Below are 21,761 nucleotides of genomic sequence, written 5' to 3'. Positions count from 1 at the left end.
AAGAGTTGATTCCTATTGGAATCGAATGTTTACACTCAGAAATGGGAGTCGACGTGCATGTTAACATCAGAAGCCTCCTCCCTAAGTTTACTTTATTCATTGATTTAGCACTCTCCGCCAACCCTGATGTCCTAGCCGTCTCTGAATCCTGGCTTAGGAAGGCCACCAAAAATTCTGAAATTTCCATCCCCAATTACAACATTTTCCGTCAAGACAGAACTGCTAAACGGGGCGGAATTGTAATCTACTGTAGAGAGCCTGCAGAGTTCTGTCATACTATCCAGGTCTAAGCCCAAACAGTTCGAGCTTCTACTTTTAAGGATCCATCTCTCCAGAAATAAGTCCCTCACTGTTACTGCTTGTTATAGACCCTCCCCTCAGTTCCCAGCTGTGCCCTGGACACCATATTTGAATTGATTGCCCCCCATCTATTGTCAGAGTTCGAACTGTTGGGATTGGGATATGCTTAACACCCCGGCCGTCCTACGACCTTAGCTAGATGCCCTCAATCTCACACAAATTATCAAGGGACCTATCAAGTACAACCGCAAATCCGTAAACATGGACACCCTCATAGATATCATCCTAACCAACTTGCGTTCTAAATTTTTATTACATTTTTAAAAATGTAACCTTTTTATTTAACTAGGAAAGTCAGTTAACAACAAATTATTATTTTCAATGATGGCCTAGGAACAGTGGGTTAACTGCCTTGTTCAGGGGCAGGACGACAGATTTTTACCTTGTCAGCTCGGGGCTTCGATCTTGCAACCTTTCGATTACTAGTCCACCTCTCTAACCACAAGGCTACCTGCCGCCCCACTAGGCTACCTGCTGCCTTTCTAAATACACCTCTGCTGTTTTCAACCAGGATCTAAGCGATCACTGCCTCATTGCCTGCGTCCGTTAGCGGTCCGCGGTCAAACGACCACCACTATGACTGTCAAGCGCTGCCTAAAACATTTCTGCGAGCAGGCCTTTCTAATTGACCTGGCCCGGGTATCCTGGAAGGATATTGACCTCATCCCGTCAGTAGAGGATGCCTGGTGGCTCTTTAACCTCTCTAGCGTCCCACTTGGCCAACATCCAGTGAAATTGCAGAGAGCCAAATTCAAAAACAGAAATACTCGTTATAAAAATTCATGAAGCATACAAGTGTTATACATCGGTTTAAAGATGAACTTCTTGTTAATCCAACCAGATTTCAAAAAGGCTTAACGGCGAAAGCAAACCATGCGATTATCTGAGAACAGCGCCCAGCAGACAAATCATTACAAACAGTTAGCAGCCAAGAAGAGGAGTAACAAAAGTCAGAAATGGCAATAAAATGTATCACTTACCTTTGATCTTCATATGGTTGCACTCCGAAGACTCCATGTTACAGAAATTTTTGTTTTGTTCGATTATGTCCAAAAACCTCAGTTTTGTTGGTGCGTTTTTGTTCAGTAATCACAACAGACAGACAAAAAAATCTAAAAAGTACCATAAGAATTCGTAGAAACATGTCAAACGTTTAAAATCAATCCTCAGCTTGTTTTTGTCATAAATAATCGATCATATTTCAACTGGACAATAACTTCATCAATAGAAAAGGAAAAACAAGAAAGGCACGCTCCCGGTCATGCGCAGGACTCATGTCTGGAAATTTCCACTGTCCTCTCATTGAAAGTGGTGTTTCTCCCTCATTTTTCAGAGTAAAAGCCTGAAACAATGCCTAAAGACTGGCCACATGCTGTGGAAGCCATAGATCACGAACTGGGTCCTAAGTCTTTGTATGGTGGATAGGCTTTCAATGGAAAAACAGCCATTTCAAAATAATAGTACTTCCTGGATGGATTTTCCTCAGGTTTTTGCCTGCCATATCAGTTCTGTTAACATCTGTGAGGATATGTTAACAGTTTTGGAAACTTCAGAGTGTTTTCTATCCATATCTACCAATTATATGCATATCCTAGCTTCTGGACCTGAGTAGCAGGCAGTTTACTTTGGGCACACTTTTCATCCAAAATTCCAAATGCTGCCCCCTGAGGTTAAAAGTGCTTTCCTCACCATCTTAAATAAGCATGCCCCTTTCAAAAAATGTAGAACTAGGAACAGATATAGTCCTTGGTTCACTCCAGACTTGACTGCCCTTGACCAGCACAAAAACACCTTGTGGTGTACTGCACTAGCTTCGAATAGTCCCCACGATATGCAACTTTTCAGCGAGGTCAGGAACCAATACACACAGTCAGGTAGGAAAGCAAAGGCTAGCTTTTTCAAACAGAAATTTGCATCCTGCAGCACGAATTCCAAAAGGTTTTGGGACACTGAAGTCCATGGAGAATAAGAGTACCTCCTCCCAGCTGCCCACTGCACTGAGATTAGGAAACACGGTCATCACTGACTGATCAATCCATGATAATCGAGAATTTCTATAAGCATTTCTCTACAGCTGGCCACACTTTCCACCTGGCTACCCCAACCCCAACCAACAGCTCTGCACCCCCAGCAGCAACTGGCCCAACCCCCCCCCCCCCCCTTCTCCTTCACCAAATCCAGACAGCTGAGTTTCGGAAAGAGCTGCAAAATCTGGATCCCTACATATCAGCTGGGCTAGACAATCTGGTCCCGCTCTTTCTAAAATTATCCGCCACCGTTGTTGCAACCCCTATTACTAGTCTGTTCAACCTCACTTGTGTATCATCTGATATTCCTAAAGATTGGAAAGCGGCTGCGGTCATTTTCTCTTCAAAGGGGGAGACACTCTTGACCCAAATTGTTACAGACCTATATCCATCCTGCCCTGCCTTTCTTAAGTCTTCGAAAGCCAAGTGAACAAACCAATCACCGACCATTTCGAATCCCACCGTACCTTCTCCACTATGCAATCTGGCTTCCGAGCTGGTCATGGGTGCACCTCAGCCACCCTCAAGGTCGTAAATATCATAACCGCCATCGATAAAAGACAATACTGTGCAGCCGTCTTCATCGACCTGGCCAAGGCTTTCGACTCTGTCAATCACCACATTCTTATCGGCAGACTCAACAGCCGTGGTTTCTCTAATGACTGCCTCGCCTGGTTCACTAACTACTTCTCAGAGTTCAGTGTGTCAAATCGGAGGCCCGTTGTCCGGACCCCTGGCAGTCTCTATGGGGATGCCACAGGGTTCAATTCTCAGGCCAACTCTTTTCTCTGTTTATATCAGTGATGTCGCTCTTGCTGCGGGTGATTCTTTGATCCACCTCTACGCAGACGACACCTTTCTGTATACACCTGGCCCTCCAAATAAGCTTCAATATCATACAACTCTCCTTCCGTGGCCTTCAACTGCTCTTAAATACAAGTAAAACTAAATGCATGCTCTTCAACCGATCGCTGCTTGCACCCGACCGACTAGCATCACTACTCTGGACGGTTCTGACTTAGAATATGTGGACAACTATAAATACCTACAGTTGAGGTCGTAAGTTTACATGCACCTTAATCAAATACATTTAAACTCAGTTTTTCACAATTCCTGACATTTAATCCTAGTAAAAATTCCCTGTTTTAGGTCAGTTAGGATCACCACTTTATTTTAAGAATGTGAAATGTCAGAATAATAGTAGAATGATTTATTTAAGCTTTTATTTCTTTCATCACATTCCCAGTGGGTCAGAAATGTACATGCACTCAATTAGTATTTGGTAGCATTGCCTTTAAATTGTTTAACTTGGGTCAAATGTTTTGAGTAGCCTTCCACAAGCTTCCCATAATAAGTTGGGTGAATTTTGGCCCATTCCTCCTGACAGAGCTGGTGTAACTGAGTCAGGTTTGTAGGCCTCCTTGTTTGCACAAGCTTTTCAGTTCTTCCCACAAATTCTCTATGGGATTGAGGTCAGGGCTTTGTGATGGCCACTCCAATACATTGACTTTGTTGTCCTTAAGTCATTTTGCCACAACTTTGGAAGTATGCTTGGGGCATTGTCCATTAGGAAGACCCATTTGCGACCAAGCTTTAACTTCCTGACTGATGTCTTGAGATGTTGCTTCAATATATCCACATAATTTTCCTACCTCATGATACCATCTATTTTGTGAAGTGCACCACTCCCTCCTGCAGCGACGCACCCAGACCACATGATGCTGCCACCCACGTGCTTCACGGTTGGGATGGTGTTCTTCGGCTTGCAATCCTCCCCCTTTTTTCTCCAAACGTAACGATGGACATTATGGCCAAACAGTTCCATTTTTGTTTCATCAGACCAGAGGACATTTCTCCAGAAAGTCCCCATGTGCAGTTGCAAACCGTAGTCTGGCTTTTTTATGGCGGTTTTGCAGCAGTGGCTTTTTCCTTGCTGAGCGGCCTTTCAGGTTATGTCGATATAGGACTCGTTTTACTGTGGATATAGATACTTTTGTACCTGTTTCCTCCAGCATCTTCACAAGGTCTTTTGATGTTGTTCTGGGATTGATTTGCACTTTTCGCACCAAAGTACGTTCCTCTCTAGGAGACAGAACGCGTCTCCTTCCTGAGCGGTATGACAGCTGCGTGGTCCCATGGTGTTTATACTTGCGTACTATTGTTTGTACAGATGAACGCGGTACCTTCAGGTGTTTGGAAATTGCTCCCAAGGATGAACCTGACTTTTCTTAGTCTCGGCTGATTTCTTTTGATATTCCCATGATGTCATGCAAAGAGGCACAGAGTTTGAAGGTAGGCCTTGAAATACATCCACAGGTACACCTCCAATATGCTAATTGACATCATTTCAGTCAATCAGAAGCTTCTAAAGCCATGAAGTCATTTTCTGGGATTTTCCAAGTTGTTTAAAGGCACAGTCAACTTAGTGTATGTTAACTTCTGACCCACTGGAATTGTGATTAAGTGAAATAATCTGTCTGTAAACAATTGTTGGAAAAATGACTTGTGTCATGCACAAAGTAGATGTCGTAAACGACTTTCCAAAACTATAGTTTGTTAACAAGACATTTGTGGAGTGGTTGAAAAACGAGTTTTAAACACTCCAACCATAAGTGTATTTAAACTTCTGACTTCAACGCCAGTGTAAATTGCTAAATTGTAATTACTTCGCCACTATTGGCCTATTTATTGCCTTACCTCCTTACTTCATTTGCACACACTGTATACAAAATCTGTATACAGATTTTTATATTGTGTTATTGACTGTACGTTTGTTTATGTGTAACTCTGTTGTTTTTGTCGCACTGCTTTGCTTTACCTTGGCCAGGTCGCAGTTGTAAATGAGAACTTGTTCTCAACTGGCCTACCTGGTTAAATAAAGGTGACATAAATAAATAAATAAAGGAGTCTATGAATCAATTATTTTGGAAGCAACTCCATACCACTCCGTCATCGTTGTTAACAGTTGGAAAAAGGCAGAAAGGTAAGCAACAGCAACTAAGTTACTTTGAGAAGTTAAATGAGAAGAAAAAGCACACTTTGCCAGGTGAAGTTAAGGAACAGTAAAGGTAGTATTGGTTTAATGCTGAACCATCTGAAAGAGACGCACCGCGAGACCCAAACCGCTGCTATATGTCAAATTCTCAAGAAGCTGCAATCTGAAGGGAATTGAATTCATAGTCATGACCAACCAGACTAGCAAGCAGTGGCTTTTTCTTCTCTCCAGAAGAAAACAACTGAGTTTTTCTAGATTGATAATCCTGGTAGGACTCTTAATAACCTGTTAGGGACAGACGTTCCGCTAGCGGAACGCCTCACCAATATCCAATGGTAGAGCGTGGTGCGAAATACAAATACCTTAAAAGTGCTATAACTTAAATTTCTCAAACATATTACTATTTTACACCATTTGAAAGACAAGACTCTCGTTAATCTAACCACACTGTCCGATTTCAAAAAGGCTTTACAGCGAAAGCAAAACATTTAGATTATGTCAGGAGAGTACCCTGCCAAAAATAATCACACAGCCATTTTCCAAGCAAGCATATATGTCACAAAAACCAAAACCACAGCTAAATGCAGCACTAACCTTTGATCTTCATCAGATGACACTCCTTGGACATTATGTTATACAATACATGCATGTTTTGTTCAATCAAGTTCATATTTATATCAAAAACAGCTTTTTACATTAGCATGTGATGTTCAGAACTAGCATACCCACCGCAAACTTCCGGTGAATTTACTAAATTACTCATGATAAAGATACAGAACTCCTTTATGCAATCGCGGTGTCAGATTTTAAAATAGTTTTTAGGCGAAAGCACATTTTGCAATATTCTGAGTAGATAGCTCGGCCATCACAGGCTAGCTAATTTGACACCCACCAAGTTTGGTGCTCACTAAACTCAGAATTACTATAAGAAAAATTGGATTACCTTTCCTGTTCTTCGTCAGAATGCACTCCCAGGATTTCTACTTCAACAACAAATGTTGTTTTGGTTCGAAATAATACATAGTTATATTGAAATAGCACCGTTTTGTTCGTGCGTTGAGGTCACTATCCGAAGGGTGACGCGCGGGTGCATTTCAAAATATTCCATTACCGTACTTCGAAGCATGTCAAACGCTGTTTAAAATCAATTTTTATGCTATTTTTCTCATAAAATAGTGATAATATTCCAACCGCTCCTCCGCTCTCTCCACTGGCTTCCAGTTGAAGCTCGCATCCGCTACAAGACCATGGTGCTTGCCTACGGAGCTGTGAGGGGAACGGCACCTCCATACCTTCAGGCTCTGATCAGGCCCTACACCCAAACAAGGGCACTGCGTTCATCCACCTCTGGCCTGCTCCCCTCCCTACCTCTGAGGAAGCACGGTTCCCGCTCAGCCCAGTCCAAACTGTTCGCTGCTCTGGCACCCCAATGGTGGAACAAGCTCCCTCACGATGCCAGGACAGCGGAGTCAATCACCACCTTCCGGAGACACCTGAAACCCCACCTCTTTAAGGAATACCTGGGATAGGATAAAGTAACCCTTCTAACCCCCCCCCTAAAAGATTTAGATGCACTATTGTAAAGTGGTTGTTCCACTGGATATCATAAGGTGAATGCACCAATTTGTAAGTCACTCTGGATAAGAGCGTCTGCTAAATGACTTAAATGTAAATGTAATGTAAATGTTATATTCATTCATAGATTGAAAGAAAAACATGGAGTCGTCTCGTGCATGCGCACTCCAGTGTCATTGTTCCCTGCCTGACCACTCACAAAAACTCCTCCTGTTTTTCGCCCAGAGACTGCGGAGACCTCATTCCACTTTCTGGCGCCTTCTGAGAGCCAATGGAAGCCTTAGAAAATGTCACGTTACAGCAGAGATGCTGTATTTTTGATAGAGATGCCCTAGAAGGAGAACAAATTGTCAGACAGGGCACTTCCTATATGGAATCTTCTCAGGTTTTGGCCTGCCATATGAGTTCTGTTCTACTCAGACCTCATTCAAACAGTTTTAGAAACTTTAGAGTGTTTTCTATCCAAATCTACTAATTATATGCATATTCTAGTTTCTGGGCAGGAGTAGTAACCAGATTAAATCGGGTACGTTTTTTTATCCGGCCGTGAAAATAATGCCCCCATCCCAAACAGGTTTTAATAGTTTCACAGCATTATGCCTGGCTTTTGACCAGTTCAGACACTCAGTGGAAGTGTTATCTGGGAGTACTGTTTGTACTGGACATCTTGGCTGTTTCAAGTTGACCTCAGAAGGACTTTACAAGCAGGAAGTGTATTTCATCTCCTGTTCTATTTCCTAGTGTAACATTTTGTGTAAGAAACAATGTCATTTTATAGAGGGCAATAGTAATGGCGTCTTTTTGTAGGCATTAACGGAGGGCATACTCCACCATGGTTAATTTGCCAAAGACGATGGGTAAATTTAATGGTGTTTTTGGGTAAGTGCAGAAAATGTAGTCTGTTGGAAACACAGCTTAGGAGCTCTTCTATGTTTTGTCCTATAAAATAGTCTTAATCTGCTAATGTAACTTTTTGTGAAAAAGCCTGTGTTTACAATCAACCATAATTTCACAGTTTATTCCCCCAAAAACGTTATTTCCTTATTAATTTCCCCCATAGGAAATGCCAACGAACCAGAGGTAGAAAAGATTCTAACTCATTTCCTGTTTTTAGGACTACATGCTGGTTGAGTGCTGTTCTCTCACGGTCTAGTTTCCAGTTTCACTATCCTCAAGGCACTCCTGTTCTGTAGTCTATCTATTGACCTTTGACCTGACTGGATGGCTTGACCTGACTGGATGGCTGTTCACACAATGAAACCATGGAAGGTTTGGTCTCTGTCTTCGTCCAAAATGGCACCCTTTTCCCTATATAGTGCACTACTTTTGAATCGAGTCCTAGTGCACTGACTTTATTGGAAATATGGTGCCATTTGGGACGCAATCCATGTTTACCTTAGATGTACAGGTCATGGAGACTGAGTCTCTTGACTTAATAAAGTGACTTAATAGAATAGTAATTATATTTCTATGGGCGGCTTCCTTGGGTTCTGTAAGCGAGGTCAAGGCTGTATACCTGAGATTTATCCGAAGCTAGTCTAAACTGTGGAATTGAAAAAAGAAACTCCAGAAAATTTGAAAATTAGGATGTGGTTGTTTTTTTTTATGATTTAAGAAGTGATATAGCTATTGTATTCAGATTTTATTGTACAGTAAGATTTGGACAAAATGAAAAACAGTTGATGAAGCCATTTTGCTCTCTGTGTTCCCATGGATGTCAAAGTCTAGAGGACCGGGATCAGCAGCAGTGTATCTGTTACTGCCTGGAGGCGGTGGGAGATCATATTACACAAAGCCTCAGTTATTTCCTGAGCTTGGCTGCTGCAGCAGGAATAAGGATAGTGATGGTGGTCACTCTGTTAGCACTGAAAGCACTTAGTTCATGTTTCAGCTGTGTTTTCTAAGCTAGTTTACCCCCATTTTGTGTGTTTTTGTCCTTAGTTTGAAGAAGTGCATCATCTGAAAGACTCTCGACCACAGAGGTTATAATGGAGTCGGCTTGCTTGTTGTCTATATCAGATGCCAGGGACAATGCATAATGACCATTTAGTGTCTTTTTGTCCTTAGTTTGTTGAAGCTGTGCATATAAGCAGACACTACTCAACCACAGTTGCTTTTAGAGCCTTCTTGTTCTGGGCCGTTTTCTCTTGTATGAGGATTCAGATTTCGTCTGCGATGTTCCCTTCCCACAGTACTGGCACCACAACACGTCAGCGGCGTTCCCTTCCCACAGTACTGGCACCACAACATGTCTGCGGCGTTCCCTTCCCACAGTACTGGCACCACAACACGTCAGCGGAGTTCCCGTCCCACAGTACTGGCACCACAACATGTCAGTGACGTTCCCGTCCCACAGTACTGGCACCACAACATGTCAGCGGCGTTCCCTTCCCACAGTACTGGCACCACAACATGTCAGCGGCGTTCCCTTCCCACAGTACTGGCACCACAACACGTCAGTGATGTTCCCTTCCCACAGTACTGGCACCACAACAGATCCTCAACAGTCAAGAGTGCTGAGTCAGTCATAGCTCCGCTCTGAGTCGTCCGCTCTAAGAGACCTGGACTATTTTTAAGGGACCATTCCATTCCTGGACACAGAACCCCATGTTTGCATCCCACATGGCACCCTATTCCCTAGAGTGCGCTACTTTTGAGCAAGACCATGATAGGCCCCAGTTAAAAGAAGTGCACTATATAGGGAATAGCATCCCATTTGGGTCTCTGGCAAGAACCTATTCTCTACCAGCCAGTGCAGCATTATCTTCTGTTCTGTTGGACAGTAAACAGGCAATTTGTGATTCAATCGGATTAGTAACAGACCAGAGGTTCTGGGTATTTTGGGGCCCTAATGAGATTGGCACAGGAAGACCTATCCCTAATTGCTATTTTTCAACTTTTTCATGTTGGTATTTGGCAGCTTGAAATACAAACTGTGAAACAGTGTATATCAGTTGGGATTCCAGACTAGTTCCTCTGGACTAATTTACATTCACGAAATACAATCTCAAGAATCCCTCAGGTCAGAAAAGAGAACCGTAGCTTCAATACTGACACTAAAACAGTGTATATATATGCACATACACCATTTGTATGGCTGAAGAATGTATCATTTATTTTTGTTTTAGTTTCACCCAAACTATTCTCAGTTGGTCTCTGGCACTAAATGGACTGGGAACATATCTCTCTGCTGTGAGGCCTGGATGGTTTGGTCCTGGGTAGTAGTTATCATAGCAGCCCTGTGTCCTGTTTTGGCTGAGATTTGTGTAATTGCTGAGGACTGAGAAGGACTAATGGTGTACGGTGGTGTCTGCCAGGCAGCCCAGAGAGGCCTACTTGGGCCCTTTTCAAATGCTGTCAAAATGCATCCTGATCCTCATCCCTTTCTTGAGGTAGTCACCGTGGTAACATGATTGGATAGGTTAGATTTAAAGAGGAATCCACTGCATTGATTTCAGCAATCATGTCAGATCAGGGATTGATTACTTCATGGGAGGAAGGATGCATTTTTTGAGTATTGGAGCAGGGCCCTGCCTAGCTCTATGCTGGCTGTCTTTGTCCTCCGAGGGGAGGTCAACTTTCTGGCTCCAGGCTGGTAATGTACTCTGTCTGAGGGCACATTATCCCATCAGACAGCCTTGACAAAAATGAGCCTGGATCAATTGGAAATCGCTTATTTACCTCTAGCTCGATTCCAGCCGCGCTACGTTGATTCTAATATGAACATTTTTTCAGCTTTATTTAACCAGGTAGGCTAGTTGAGAACAAGTTCTCATTTACAACTGCGACCTGGCCAAGATAAAGCATAGCAGTTAGACACATACAACACTGAGTTACACATGGAATGAACAAAACATACAGTCAATAATACAGTAGAAACAAAGAACAAAGTCTATATACAGTGAGTGAAAATTAGGTAAAATAAGGGAATTAAGGCAATAAATAGGCCATGGTGGCAAAGTAATTACAATATGGCAATTAAACACTGGAATGGTAGATGTGCAAAAGATGGATGTGCAAGTAGAGATACTGGGGTGCAAAGGAGCAGAATGAATGAATGAATAAATAAATAAATACAGTATGGGGATGAGGTAGATAGCCCATCTGTATACAGGTGCAGTGATCTGTGAGCTGCTCTGACAGCTGGTGCTTAAAGCTAGTGAGGGAGATGGGAATCTCCAGCTTCAGAGATTTTTGCAGTTCGTTCCAGTCATTGGCAGCAGAGAACTGGAAGGAAAAGCGACCAAAGGAGGAATTGGCTTTGGGGGTGACCAGTGAGACATATCTGCTGGAGCGCGTGCTATGAGTGGGTGCTGCTATGGTGACCAGTGAGCTGAGATAAGGGGGGACTTTACCTAGCAGAGACTTGTAGATGACCTGTAGCCAGTGGGTTTGGCGCCGAGTATGAAGTGAGGGCCAGCCAACGAGAGCGTATAGGTCGCAATGGTGGGTAATGTATGGGGCTTTGGTGACAAAACGGATGGCACTGTGATAGACTGCATCCAGTTTGTTGAGTAGAGTGTTGGAGGCTATTTTATAGATGACATCGTCGAGGATCGGTTTACGAGGGTATGTTTGGCAGCATGAGTGAAGGATGCTTTGTTGCGAAATAGGAAGCCGATTCTAGATTTAATTTCGAATTGGAGATGCTTAATATGAGTCTGGAAGGAGAGTTTACAGTCTAGCCAGACACCCAGGTATTTGTAGTTATCCACAAATTCTAAGTCAGAACCGTCCAGAGTAGTGATGCTGGATGTGCGGTCAATGATCGGTTGAATAGCATGCATTTAGTTTTATTTGCGTTTAAGAGCAGTTGGAGGCCACGGAAAGGAGAGTTGTATGGCATTGAAGCTCGTCTGGAGGTTAGTTAACACAGTGTCCAAAGAAGGGCCAGAAGTATACAGAATGGTGTCATCTGCGTAGAGGTGGCTCAGAGAATCACCAGCAGCAAGAGCGACATCATTGATGTATACAGAGAAGAGAGTTGGTCCAAGAATTGAACCCTGTGGCACCCCCATAGAGACTGCCAGAGGTCCGGACAACAGGCCCTCCGATTTGACACACTGAACTCTATCAGAGAAGTAGTTGGTGAACCAGGCAAGGCAATCATTTGAGAAACCAAGGCTGTTCAGTCTGCCAATAAGAATGTGGTGATTGACAGAGTCGAAAGCCTTGGCTAGGTCGATGAAGACAGCTGCACAGTAATGTCTCTTATCGATGGCGGTTATGATATCGTTTAGGACCTTGAGCGTGGCTGAGGTGCACCCATGACCGGCTCTGAAACCAGATTGCATAGCGGAGAAGGTACGGTGTGATTCAAAATGGTCGGTAATCTGTTTAACTTGGCTTTCGAAGACCTTAGAGATGCAGGATAGATAGGATAGATATATGTCTGTAGCAGTTTGGGTCTAGAGTGTCTTCCCCTTTGAAGAGGGGGATGACCGCGGCAGCTTTCCAATCTTTGGGAATCTCAGACAATACGAAAGAGAGGTTGAACAGGCTAGTAATAGGGGTTGCAACAATTTCGGCAGATCATTTTAGAAAGAGAGGGTCCAGATTGTCTAGCCCGGCTAATATGTAGGGGTCCAGATTTTGCAGCTCTTTCAGAACATCAGCTATCTGGATATGGGTGAAGGAGAAATGGTGGGGGCTTGGGCGGGTTGCTGTGGAGGGTGCAGGGCTGTTGACCGGGGTACGGGTAGCCAGGTGGAAAGCATGGCCAGCCGTAGAGAAATGCTTATTGAAATTCTCAATTTTAGTGGATTTATCGGTTGTAACATTGTTTCCTAGCCTCAGAGCAGTGGGTAGCTGGGAGGAGGTGCTCTTATTCTCCATGGACTTTACAGTGTCCCAGAACCTTTTTGAGTTTGTACTGCAGGATGCAAATTTCTGTTTAAAAAAAGCTAGCCTTAGCTTTCCTAACTGCCTGTGCATATTGGTTCCTAACTTCCCTGAAAAGTTGCATATCATGGGGGCTATTCGATGCTAATGCAGAACGCCACAGGATGTTTTTGTGCTGTTCAAGGGCAGACAGGTCTGGAGTGAACCAAGGGCTATATCTATTCCTGGTTCTACATTTTTTGAATGGGGCATGCTTATTTAAGATGGTGAGGAAAGCACTTTTAAAGAACAACCAGGCATCCTCTACTGACGGGATGAGGTCAATATCATTCCAGGATACCCTGTCCAGGTCGATTTGGAAAGGCCTGCTCGCTGAAGTGTTTTAGGGAGTGTTTGACAGTGATGAGGGGTGGTCGTTTGATCGCAGACCCATTACAGATGCAGGCAATGAGGCAGTGATCGCTGAGATCTTGGTTGAAAACAGCAGAGGTGTATTTGGAGGGCGAGTTAGTTAGGATGATATCTATGAGGGTGCCCATGTTTACGGATTTGGGGTTATATCTGGTAGGTTCATTGATAAGTCGTGTGAGGTTGAGGGCATCAAGCTTAGATTGTAGGATGGCCGGGGTGTTAAGCATGTCACAGTTAAGGTCACCTAGCAGCACGAGCTCAGAAGATAAATGGGGGGCAATCAGATTACATATGGGGTCGAGGGCACAGCTGGGGGCGGAGGGTGGTCTATAGCAAGCGGCAACGGTGAGAGACTTGTTTCTGGAAGGGTTCATTTTTAGAAGTCGGAGCTCGAATTGTTTGTGTACAGACCTGGATGGTAATACAGAACTCTGCAGGTTATCTTTGCAGTAGATTGCAACACCGCCCCCTTTGGCAGTTCTATCTTGTCGGAAAATGTTATTGTTAGGGATGGAAATGTCAAGGTTTTTGGTGGTCTTCCTAAGCCAGGATTCAGACACGGCTAGGACATCCGGATTGGTGGAGTGTGCTAGGGCAGTGAATAAAACAAACTTAGGGAGGGGGCTTCTAATGTTAACATGCATGAAACCAAGGCTTTTACGGTTGCAGAAGTCAACAAATGAGAGAGCCTGGGGGATGGGAGTGGAGCTAGACACTGCAGGGCCTGGATTAACCTCTACATCAGAGGAACAGAGGAGGAGTAGGATAAGGGTACGGCTAAAGGCTAACAGAACGTCTAGCACGTTCAGAACAGAGAGTAAAAGGAGCAGATTTCTGGGCACGGTAGAATATATTCAAGGCAAAATGTACAGACAAAGGTATAGTAGGATGTGAATACAGTGGGGGTAAACCTGTGCATATAGTGATAATGAAAGAGATATTGTCTCTAGAAATAGCATTTAAACCAGGTGAGTTCACTGCGTGTGTGGGAGGTGGAACTAAATTGTTAGCTGAAGTGTTTTGAGCAGTGCTAGAGGCTCTACAGTGAAATAAAACAATAGTTACAAACCAAAACAGCAATGGACAAGGCATGGCGACGTTAGGGAGAGGCATGCGTACCCGGGTGATCATAAGAGTCCAGTGCGTGGCTTCAGGCACCTAGCGGCGGGCTAGCAGGCTAACAGAAAGGCCTTAGAGGGGCGACGCGACGGAGGAAAGTCTGTTGTGGCCTCCTCGTGCAGTTACATCAGCGGACGGATCAGCAGGGCTCCGTGTGGTAAACCAGGCCAATTGGCAAAATATGTATAGTGGCTAAAGAAATCTGTCCGAAGGGCCTCTTAAGCCAGCAGTCCAATGTGCTTTAGATAGCTAGCAGTCCAATGTGCTTTAGATAGCTAGCAGTCCAATGTGCTTTAGATAGCTAGCAGTCCAATGTGCTTTAGATAGCTAGCAGTCCAATGTGCTTTAGATAGCTAGCAGTCCAATGTGCTTTAGATAGCTAGCAGGCCAATGTGCTTTAGATAGCTAGCAGGCCAATGTGCTTTAGATAGCTAGCAGGCCAATGTGCTTTAGATAGCTAGCAGGCCGCGGATTAGCGGCTGTGCTTTAGATAGCTAGCAGGCCGCGGATTAGCGGCTGTGCTCTCAGGGGACGTTAGCTGCTATAATTCTAGGTGGGGGAGAAAAAAAAAAGATATAATAATTTATTATTATTATACATGTTAGTCGGACTTATTCTTCTCCATATTATATATATATATATATATATAAATAATACACAAAAAAAATAGGTTCAGAGCTTGCGGTAGGAATCCGGAGATATGGAGAAGAATAAGTCTGACATGTCAGTGGGATGTCTGGCAGTGTGAGACTACTGTCCTCTGTCTCCTCTGCATTTCTCCCTGACATCAATGCTGTTCTATGGGAGATAGTGGTGCAACTTGTTCATGGTTCGCAGCAACAAGCACTCATAGCTCTGCTATGCAACAGAGTCACTGCCCTCCATTCTCTGGACTGATAATGGCATTTCACAGTAACTCCCTCCCTCTCTCCCTTACTAACTGTGCTAGCAATGTCAATGTTTGGTTGGCTTGCTGGTTAATTTGTTATTTAACCTTTATTTAACTAGGCAAGTCAGTTAACAACAAATTCTTATTTACAATGATGGCCTACACCGGCCAAACCCGGACGACGCTGGGCCAGTTGTGCACCACCCTATGGGACTCCCAATCACGGCCGGTTGTGATACAGCCTGGATTTGAACCAGGGTGTCTGTAGTGGCGCCTCAAGCACGAAGCAGTGCCTTAGACCGCTGCTCGCCACTCGCTGCGCCACATTTTCATTTTATCCCTTGTAATGATGACGGTTGAGTGTCTGTTTTGTATCTAGACTGACTGAGCCAGAGGAAATGGACAGGAAATCAATAAGCTCTGGGGGGTGTGGTCACACTATCAAAACAGGAAGCAGCAGAGGTGATGTAATGTAACTGAATGTTTAGTGCACCAAGCGTGACGTGACATTTTTCCATCTGGCTGTCTGCCTTGGATATTAAATGTAATCTTGATTAAAACATGTTTTGTGTTCATTTGGCAACAAATTTAAGAGACTGAAACATGGGAGATACTACCTGGGATTATCTAATAATACATGCAAATTTTTGTTTTCTGTTTTAAAACATTTTGGTATGATGTGCAGTGTTTCCCAAACTGGGGGTCCGTGGAGGTACTCCCTAATCCCCATTCAAGTTGAATCAGGATTAGGGAGAAAAACGGAAATGAAGTGTCTGCTGTGAAAGGCCCATGATCATCTGACATTGTACAGGAGATAGGGCCCCTCCCCCCCATCTGACATTTTGCGCCGCTTTGGTACTCTTCGTTGTTTCTACCATCTACATCGCCCAATCCTAGTGCAATACAATGTCATATCTATAATATATTGTTAGATGCACAACAGGGCCTGGGATGCTCACAGGGATCCACAGTACTCCATCGATGGTCCAGTTTTCAATTAAATACTTCTTGAATTCCCTAAAGTTGTTTTGAACATAAGTGCACTGTCATTTAAGCTTTACAACAGCAGACTTGTGTGTCTGCCCCAATTAGCTTTAAAACTGCTAAATGTTCTTTCCGATGTGAAGAAGGGGGGCCTTTACAATTTTGTTTCCCAGGGCCTGAGACTTGGTTGGTCTGACCATGCACTGCAGCAGTCATAGGAAAACTCCTTGTATGCTATTTTTGATGGGGTCCCCGAATTAAAAATAAATAAATTTAAAAAAATGATAATAAAGAAAAATTTGAAAAAAAAAATACATTTTTATACATTTGCAATCACAAAAGGGGTCCCTGTCCCCAAAAGGTTTGGAAACACCTACCCTAATGAACGCAACCCATATTTTCACTTCTGACCTTTGATCTCCAGGAGCCAACAGGACCAGGTGATGAACGGTGACTCAGGTTCAGGGGTGGTGACTGCGCCCCCTCCCACCACCGCCCCCCACAAGGAGCGCTACTTTGACCGAGTGGACGAGAGCAGCCCGGAGTACCAGAGGGAGAGGAACATGGCCCCAGACCTCAGACAGGACTTCAACATGATGGAGCAGAGGAAGAGGGTCTCCATGATCCTGCAGAGCCCAGTAGGACACACCCCAACCCACACATTAATGCGCAAACACAAAAATAAAAGAAAAAAATTAAACATGTCCTAATGTCATGTCACCAACATAACACCAAAACATACACATTTTGTCCCAAAACTCTTCCTGTTTTATTTACTTCTGATTCTGAATATCCTCTACATAGGCCTGTATCACGGTACGGCCACTTAACACCGTCTCTCTCAATCACAGTACTGTTCTCTCAGCAGCACTCAGTTTAAGCTCAGTGTATAAAACTCGGTGTTTACACCCCAGCCTTTTACTGATGGAAGAAAGACATTCTTTGTGATGCTGTGATATATACACACACACACACACACACACACACACACACACACACACACACACACACACACACACACACAGTCTCTCTTACACACACAGAGAGACAGTGCAGCAGGAGGTAAGAAAAGGGACTATGTTAGGAGCATGTTGAGAGATCTGTTGTTTCACCCTCCAGATGAGTTATTACCAGCAGGACATGTAGCTAGGTTTGACATACAACATGGGATACGGTTGCCAACAAAGGAAGTATGTAACTCCTTAGTTCTTCTGGGCAGTGATTATGTAATATGTGACTGATTTTCTTTGCCTGTTCCCGCTAACAATGTTTATCAGGTTGAAACCTTTCTATTCTAGTTTCCTCTCAATAATGCAGCAGTCAACAGGCACTTGTGACAGTCAAGAAGCAATAGCAAGAGAACAGCGACAGACTGCCCGACGACAGACTGCCCGACGACAGACTGCCCGACGACAGACTGCCCGACGACAGACTGCCCGACGACAGACTGCCCGACGACAGACTGCCCGACGACAGACTGCCCGACGACAGACTGCCCGACGACAGACTGCCCGACGACAGACTGCCCGACGACAGACTGCCCGACGACAGACTGCCCGACGACAGACTGCCCGACGACAGACCATACAGGCTCTTTTACTTCAAATCACTCCTGTGTTGATTTAACAATAACCATGGATTCTGTAGTGGAAGAACTAAGAATAGCCAACTAGTGACGGTGTTACAATGCATCAGCGACAACAACGGTGTATTGACCTGTCCTGAGCCTTCGCTGTCTGACTGTGTCGCTGTCTGACTGTGTCGCTGTCTACTCCCCAGGCTTTCTGTGATGAGCTGGATACGATGATTCAGGACCAGCTTAAGAGGGGAAAGACTCCCACCAGCTTGTTGGCTCTGCAGCAGATAGCTGACTTTATGACCACCAGTATCCCCACCATGTACCCTGCAGCGCCCCAGGGAGGCATGGCTGCGCTCAGCATGAGTGAGTTCTCTTCTGTCCTTAAATCAGACTGTAATCTAATTGTGTTTCCCAAACCTGTCCTCAGTACCCCTAGCCAGTCCAAACCTGTCCTCAGTAGCCCCAGCCAGTCCAAACCGGTTCTCCAGAACCCCCAGCCAGTCCAAACCGGTCCTCCAGAACCCCCAGCCAGTCCAAACCGGTCCTCCAGTACCCCCAGCCAGTCCAAACCGGTCCTCAGTAGCCCCCAGCCAGTCCAAACCTGTCCTCAGTAGCCCCAGCCAGTCCAAACCGGTTCTCCAGAATCCCCAGCCAGTCCAAACCGGTCCTCCAGAACCCCCAGCCAGTCCAAACCGGTCCTCCAGAACCCCCAGCCAGTCCAAACCGGTCCTCCAGAACCCCCAGCCAGTCCAAACCGGTCCTCCAGAACCCCCAGCCAGTCCAAACCGGTCCTCCAGAACCCCCAGCCAGTCCAAACCGGTCCTCCAGAACCCCCAGCCAGTCCAAACCGGTCCTCCAGAACCCCCAGCCAGTCCAAACCGGTCCTCCAGAACCCCCAGCCAGTCCAAACCGGTCCTCCAGAACCCCCAGCCAGTCCAAACCGGTCCTCCAGAACCCCCAGCCAGTCCAAACCGGTCCTCCAGTACCCCCAGCCAGTCCAAACCGGTCCTCCAGAACCCCCAGCCAGTCCAAACCGGTCCTCCAGAACCCCCAGCCAGTCCATGTATTTAATGTATTCCAAAAGTATCATAGCTGATTTAACTGATGAGGGGATAGATGATTAGGTGACCATTTTGAATCATCTGTGTTCTTTCTGGAACAACATCAAGTAAGTAGACTGCCTGAGGCTACTCGAGGAGAGGTTTGGGAAACACGGATCTAATGTAATGTGTATATAGAAATAAATACACAGTATGAGCTATATGTGATGCATGTATCCTGCAGCACCCCAAGGAGGCATGACTGCCTTCAACATGAGTGAGTATTATATGTAGATGATGTAGAATCACTAGCTAGTTAGCGGATCACTAGTTTGTTACATATACACTGAACAAAAGTATGTTGACACTGCATTCAAATAAGTGGGTTTGGCTATTTCGGTCACACCCTTTGATGGGTGTATAAAATTGAGCACATGCAATCTCCATACGCAAACATTGGCAGTAGAATGGCGTTAATGAAGAGCTCTGTGACTTTCAACGTGGCACCGTCATAGGATGCCACCTTTCCAACAAGTCAGTTCGTCACATTTCTGCCCTGCTAGAGCTGCCCCAGTCAACTGTAAGTGCTGTTATTGTGAAATGGAAACATCTAGGAGCAACAACGGCTCAGCCACGAAATGATAGGATACACAAGCTCCCAGAACAGGAACGCCGAGTGCTGAAGAGCGTAGTGTGTAAAAATTGTCTGTCCTCAGTTTCAACACTCGCTACCGAGTTCCAAACTGCCCCTGGAAGCCGCGTCAGCACAAGAACTGTTTGTCAGGGGCTTCATAAAATGGGATTCCATGGCCGAGCAGCCGCACACAAGCCTAAGATCACCATGTGCAATGCCAAGCGTTGGCTGCAGTGGTGTAAAGCTCGCCGCCATTGGAAAAGCGTTCTCTGGCGTGATGAATCACGCGTCACCATCTGCCAGTCCGATGGACGAACCTGGGTTTGGTGGACACTACCTGTCCCAATGCATAGTGGCAACTGTACAGTTTGGTGGAGGAGGAATAATGGTCTGGTGCTGTTTTTCATGGTTTTACATAGTTCCAGTGAAGGGTGATCTTAATGCTGCAGGTTACAATGACATTCTAGACGATTCTGTGCTTCCAACTTTGTGGCAACAGTTTAGGGAAAGGCCCTGTTCTGTTTCAGCATGACAATACCCCCATGCACAGAGCGAGGTCAATACAGAAATGGTTTTTCGAGATCGGTGTGGAAGAACTTGACTGGCCTGCACAGAGCCCTGACCTCAACCACATCGAACACCTTTGGGATGAATTGGAACGGCAACTGCAAACCAGGCCTAATCGACCCAACATCAGTGCCCGACCTCACTAATGCTCTTGTGGCTGAATGGAAGCAAGTCCCCGCAGCAATGTTCCAACATCTAGTGGAACGCCTTCCCAGAAGACTGGAGGCTGTTATAGCTGCAAAGGGGACCCCAACTCCATATTAATGTCCATGATTTTGGAATGAGATGTTCGACGAGCAGGTGTCCACATACTTTTGGTCATGTAGTGTGTGTATATATATGACCCTCTCTGGTGTCTTCAGCCCCTGACAATAATGCATTTTAATGCATACGTTATGGAGGTATGTATGAGGCATTTGGCTACTGTGCTGTGAATTCATCTACCAAGAGTAAATTCCGTAGTGCAGTACACCTAGTACACAGTACTCTAGCACCTAGTGTACCTAGCTAGTACACAGTACTCCAGCACCTAGTGTACCTAGCTAGTACACAGTACTCCAGCACCTAGTGTACCTAGCTAGTACACAGTACTCCAGCACCTAGTGTACCTAGCTAGTACACAGTACTCCAGCACCTAGTGTACCTAGCTAGTACACAGTACTCCAGCACCTAGTGTACCTAGCTAGTACACATTCATGCTGCTTTGTGTGTTTACGTACAGTATACGTCAAGCACTTAGGTCCCCTCAGGCCAAGATGGTCTCTGCTGAGTTCAGAGGTCGGTAGTAGTGTTGTAGAATGTAACTACAGGCTTCTTAAACATAGATGCTTTGTAATTATAGACGCATAGACTCTGTTTAAATTGGCATATTATTCTTTGACTGAGGTGAGTGAATTAAATTCAAAGGGCTTTATTGGCATGGGAAACATGTTTACATTGTCAAAGCAAGTTAAATTGATAATAAACAAAGTGAAAAAATGAACAGTAAATATTTCACTTACAAAAGTTCAAAAGGAATAGAAACGTTTCAAATTTCACGTTGTCTCTCTAGTGTTTTATAACGATGTGCAAATATTTGCACCTCTGTTTCTCGCTCTCTCTCTTCCTTTACAGGTCTGGGCATGGTAACCCCAGTGAATGACCTGCGTGGATCTGACTCGATCTCCTATGAGAAGGGAGAGAAGCTGCTCCGCTGTAAGCTGGCCGCCTTCTACCGCCTAACAGACCTCTTCGGCTGGTCCCAACTCATCTACAACCACTTAACCGTAAGACAGCCTTCTAATGTACTTCTCTAGTGTCTTTATCCACTGCTATGTTATTAAAACAGACTCCGAGCCAGTATGAAACACCAGAAGTAATATGTAGGACAGGATCTTTTTTATTTTACTGCAGTATATTGTAGTGCTTTGTAGATTTAACCTGCAGAATATATTTTCAGAAAGCTCAGCAGGAAAATGTGGAGTTGTCTAGGTTGGTAAAATTAGTTGAGTAAGCATTATATTGTTGATGAAACATCAAAAGAATGTGAAAATTTTTAACAACTGCATTCTAGTGTATGTGAGCCATTTGGTGTAATTCGCCAGGTTTGTTTGTTACTGCTTGTTAAGACCACTATCTGCACTCATGTCTTCCAGGTACGGGTGAATTCAGATCAGGAGAGGTTCCTGATTGTCCCTTTTGGGCTTCTGTACAGTGAAGTCTCCGCCTCCAGTCTGGTAAGATTCTCCCCCAGTGTCTCAC

General features: G+C 44.7%; 1 protein-coding gene across 20 annotated transcripts in view; it reads left to right on the top strand.

Moving 5' to 3' along the window:
- Nucleotides 1-21,761, top strand: part of LOC115149449 (alpha-adducin) — a 51,775-nt gene that overhangs the window by 10,357 nt on the left and 19,657 nt on the right. For all 20 annotated transcript variants that reach the window (XM_029692320.1, XM_029692316.1, XM_029692317.1 and 17 more), the window contains exons 2-5: nucleotides 16,626-16,839; nucleotides 17,981-18,143; nucleotides 21,135-21,286; nucleotides 21,656-21,736. In XM_029692320.1, the coding sequence (XP_029548180.1) occupies nucleotides 16,645-16,839; nucleotides 17,981-18,143; nucleotides 21,135-21,286; nucleotides 21,656-21,736 (591 nt within the window). In that variant the 5' untranslated portion in view covers nucleotides 16,626-16,644. The remainder of the gene's footprint in view (nucleotides 1-16,625; nucleotides 16,840-17,980; nucleotides 18,144-21,134; nucleotides 21,287-21,655; nucleotides 21,737-21,761) is intronic.

This window comes from Salmo trutta, chromosome 15, assembly GCF_901001165.1.
Source record: "Salmo trutta chromosome 15, fSalTru1.1, whole genome shotgun sequence".
Classification (NCBI taxonomy): domain Eukaryota; kingdom Metazoa; phylum Chordata; class Actinopteri; order Salmoniformes; family Salmonidae; genus Salmo; species Salmo trutta.
Note: the sequence above shows the minus strand (reverse complement) of the source record. Positions and strands in the feature narration are given on the sequence as shown.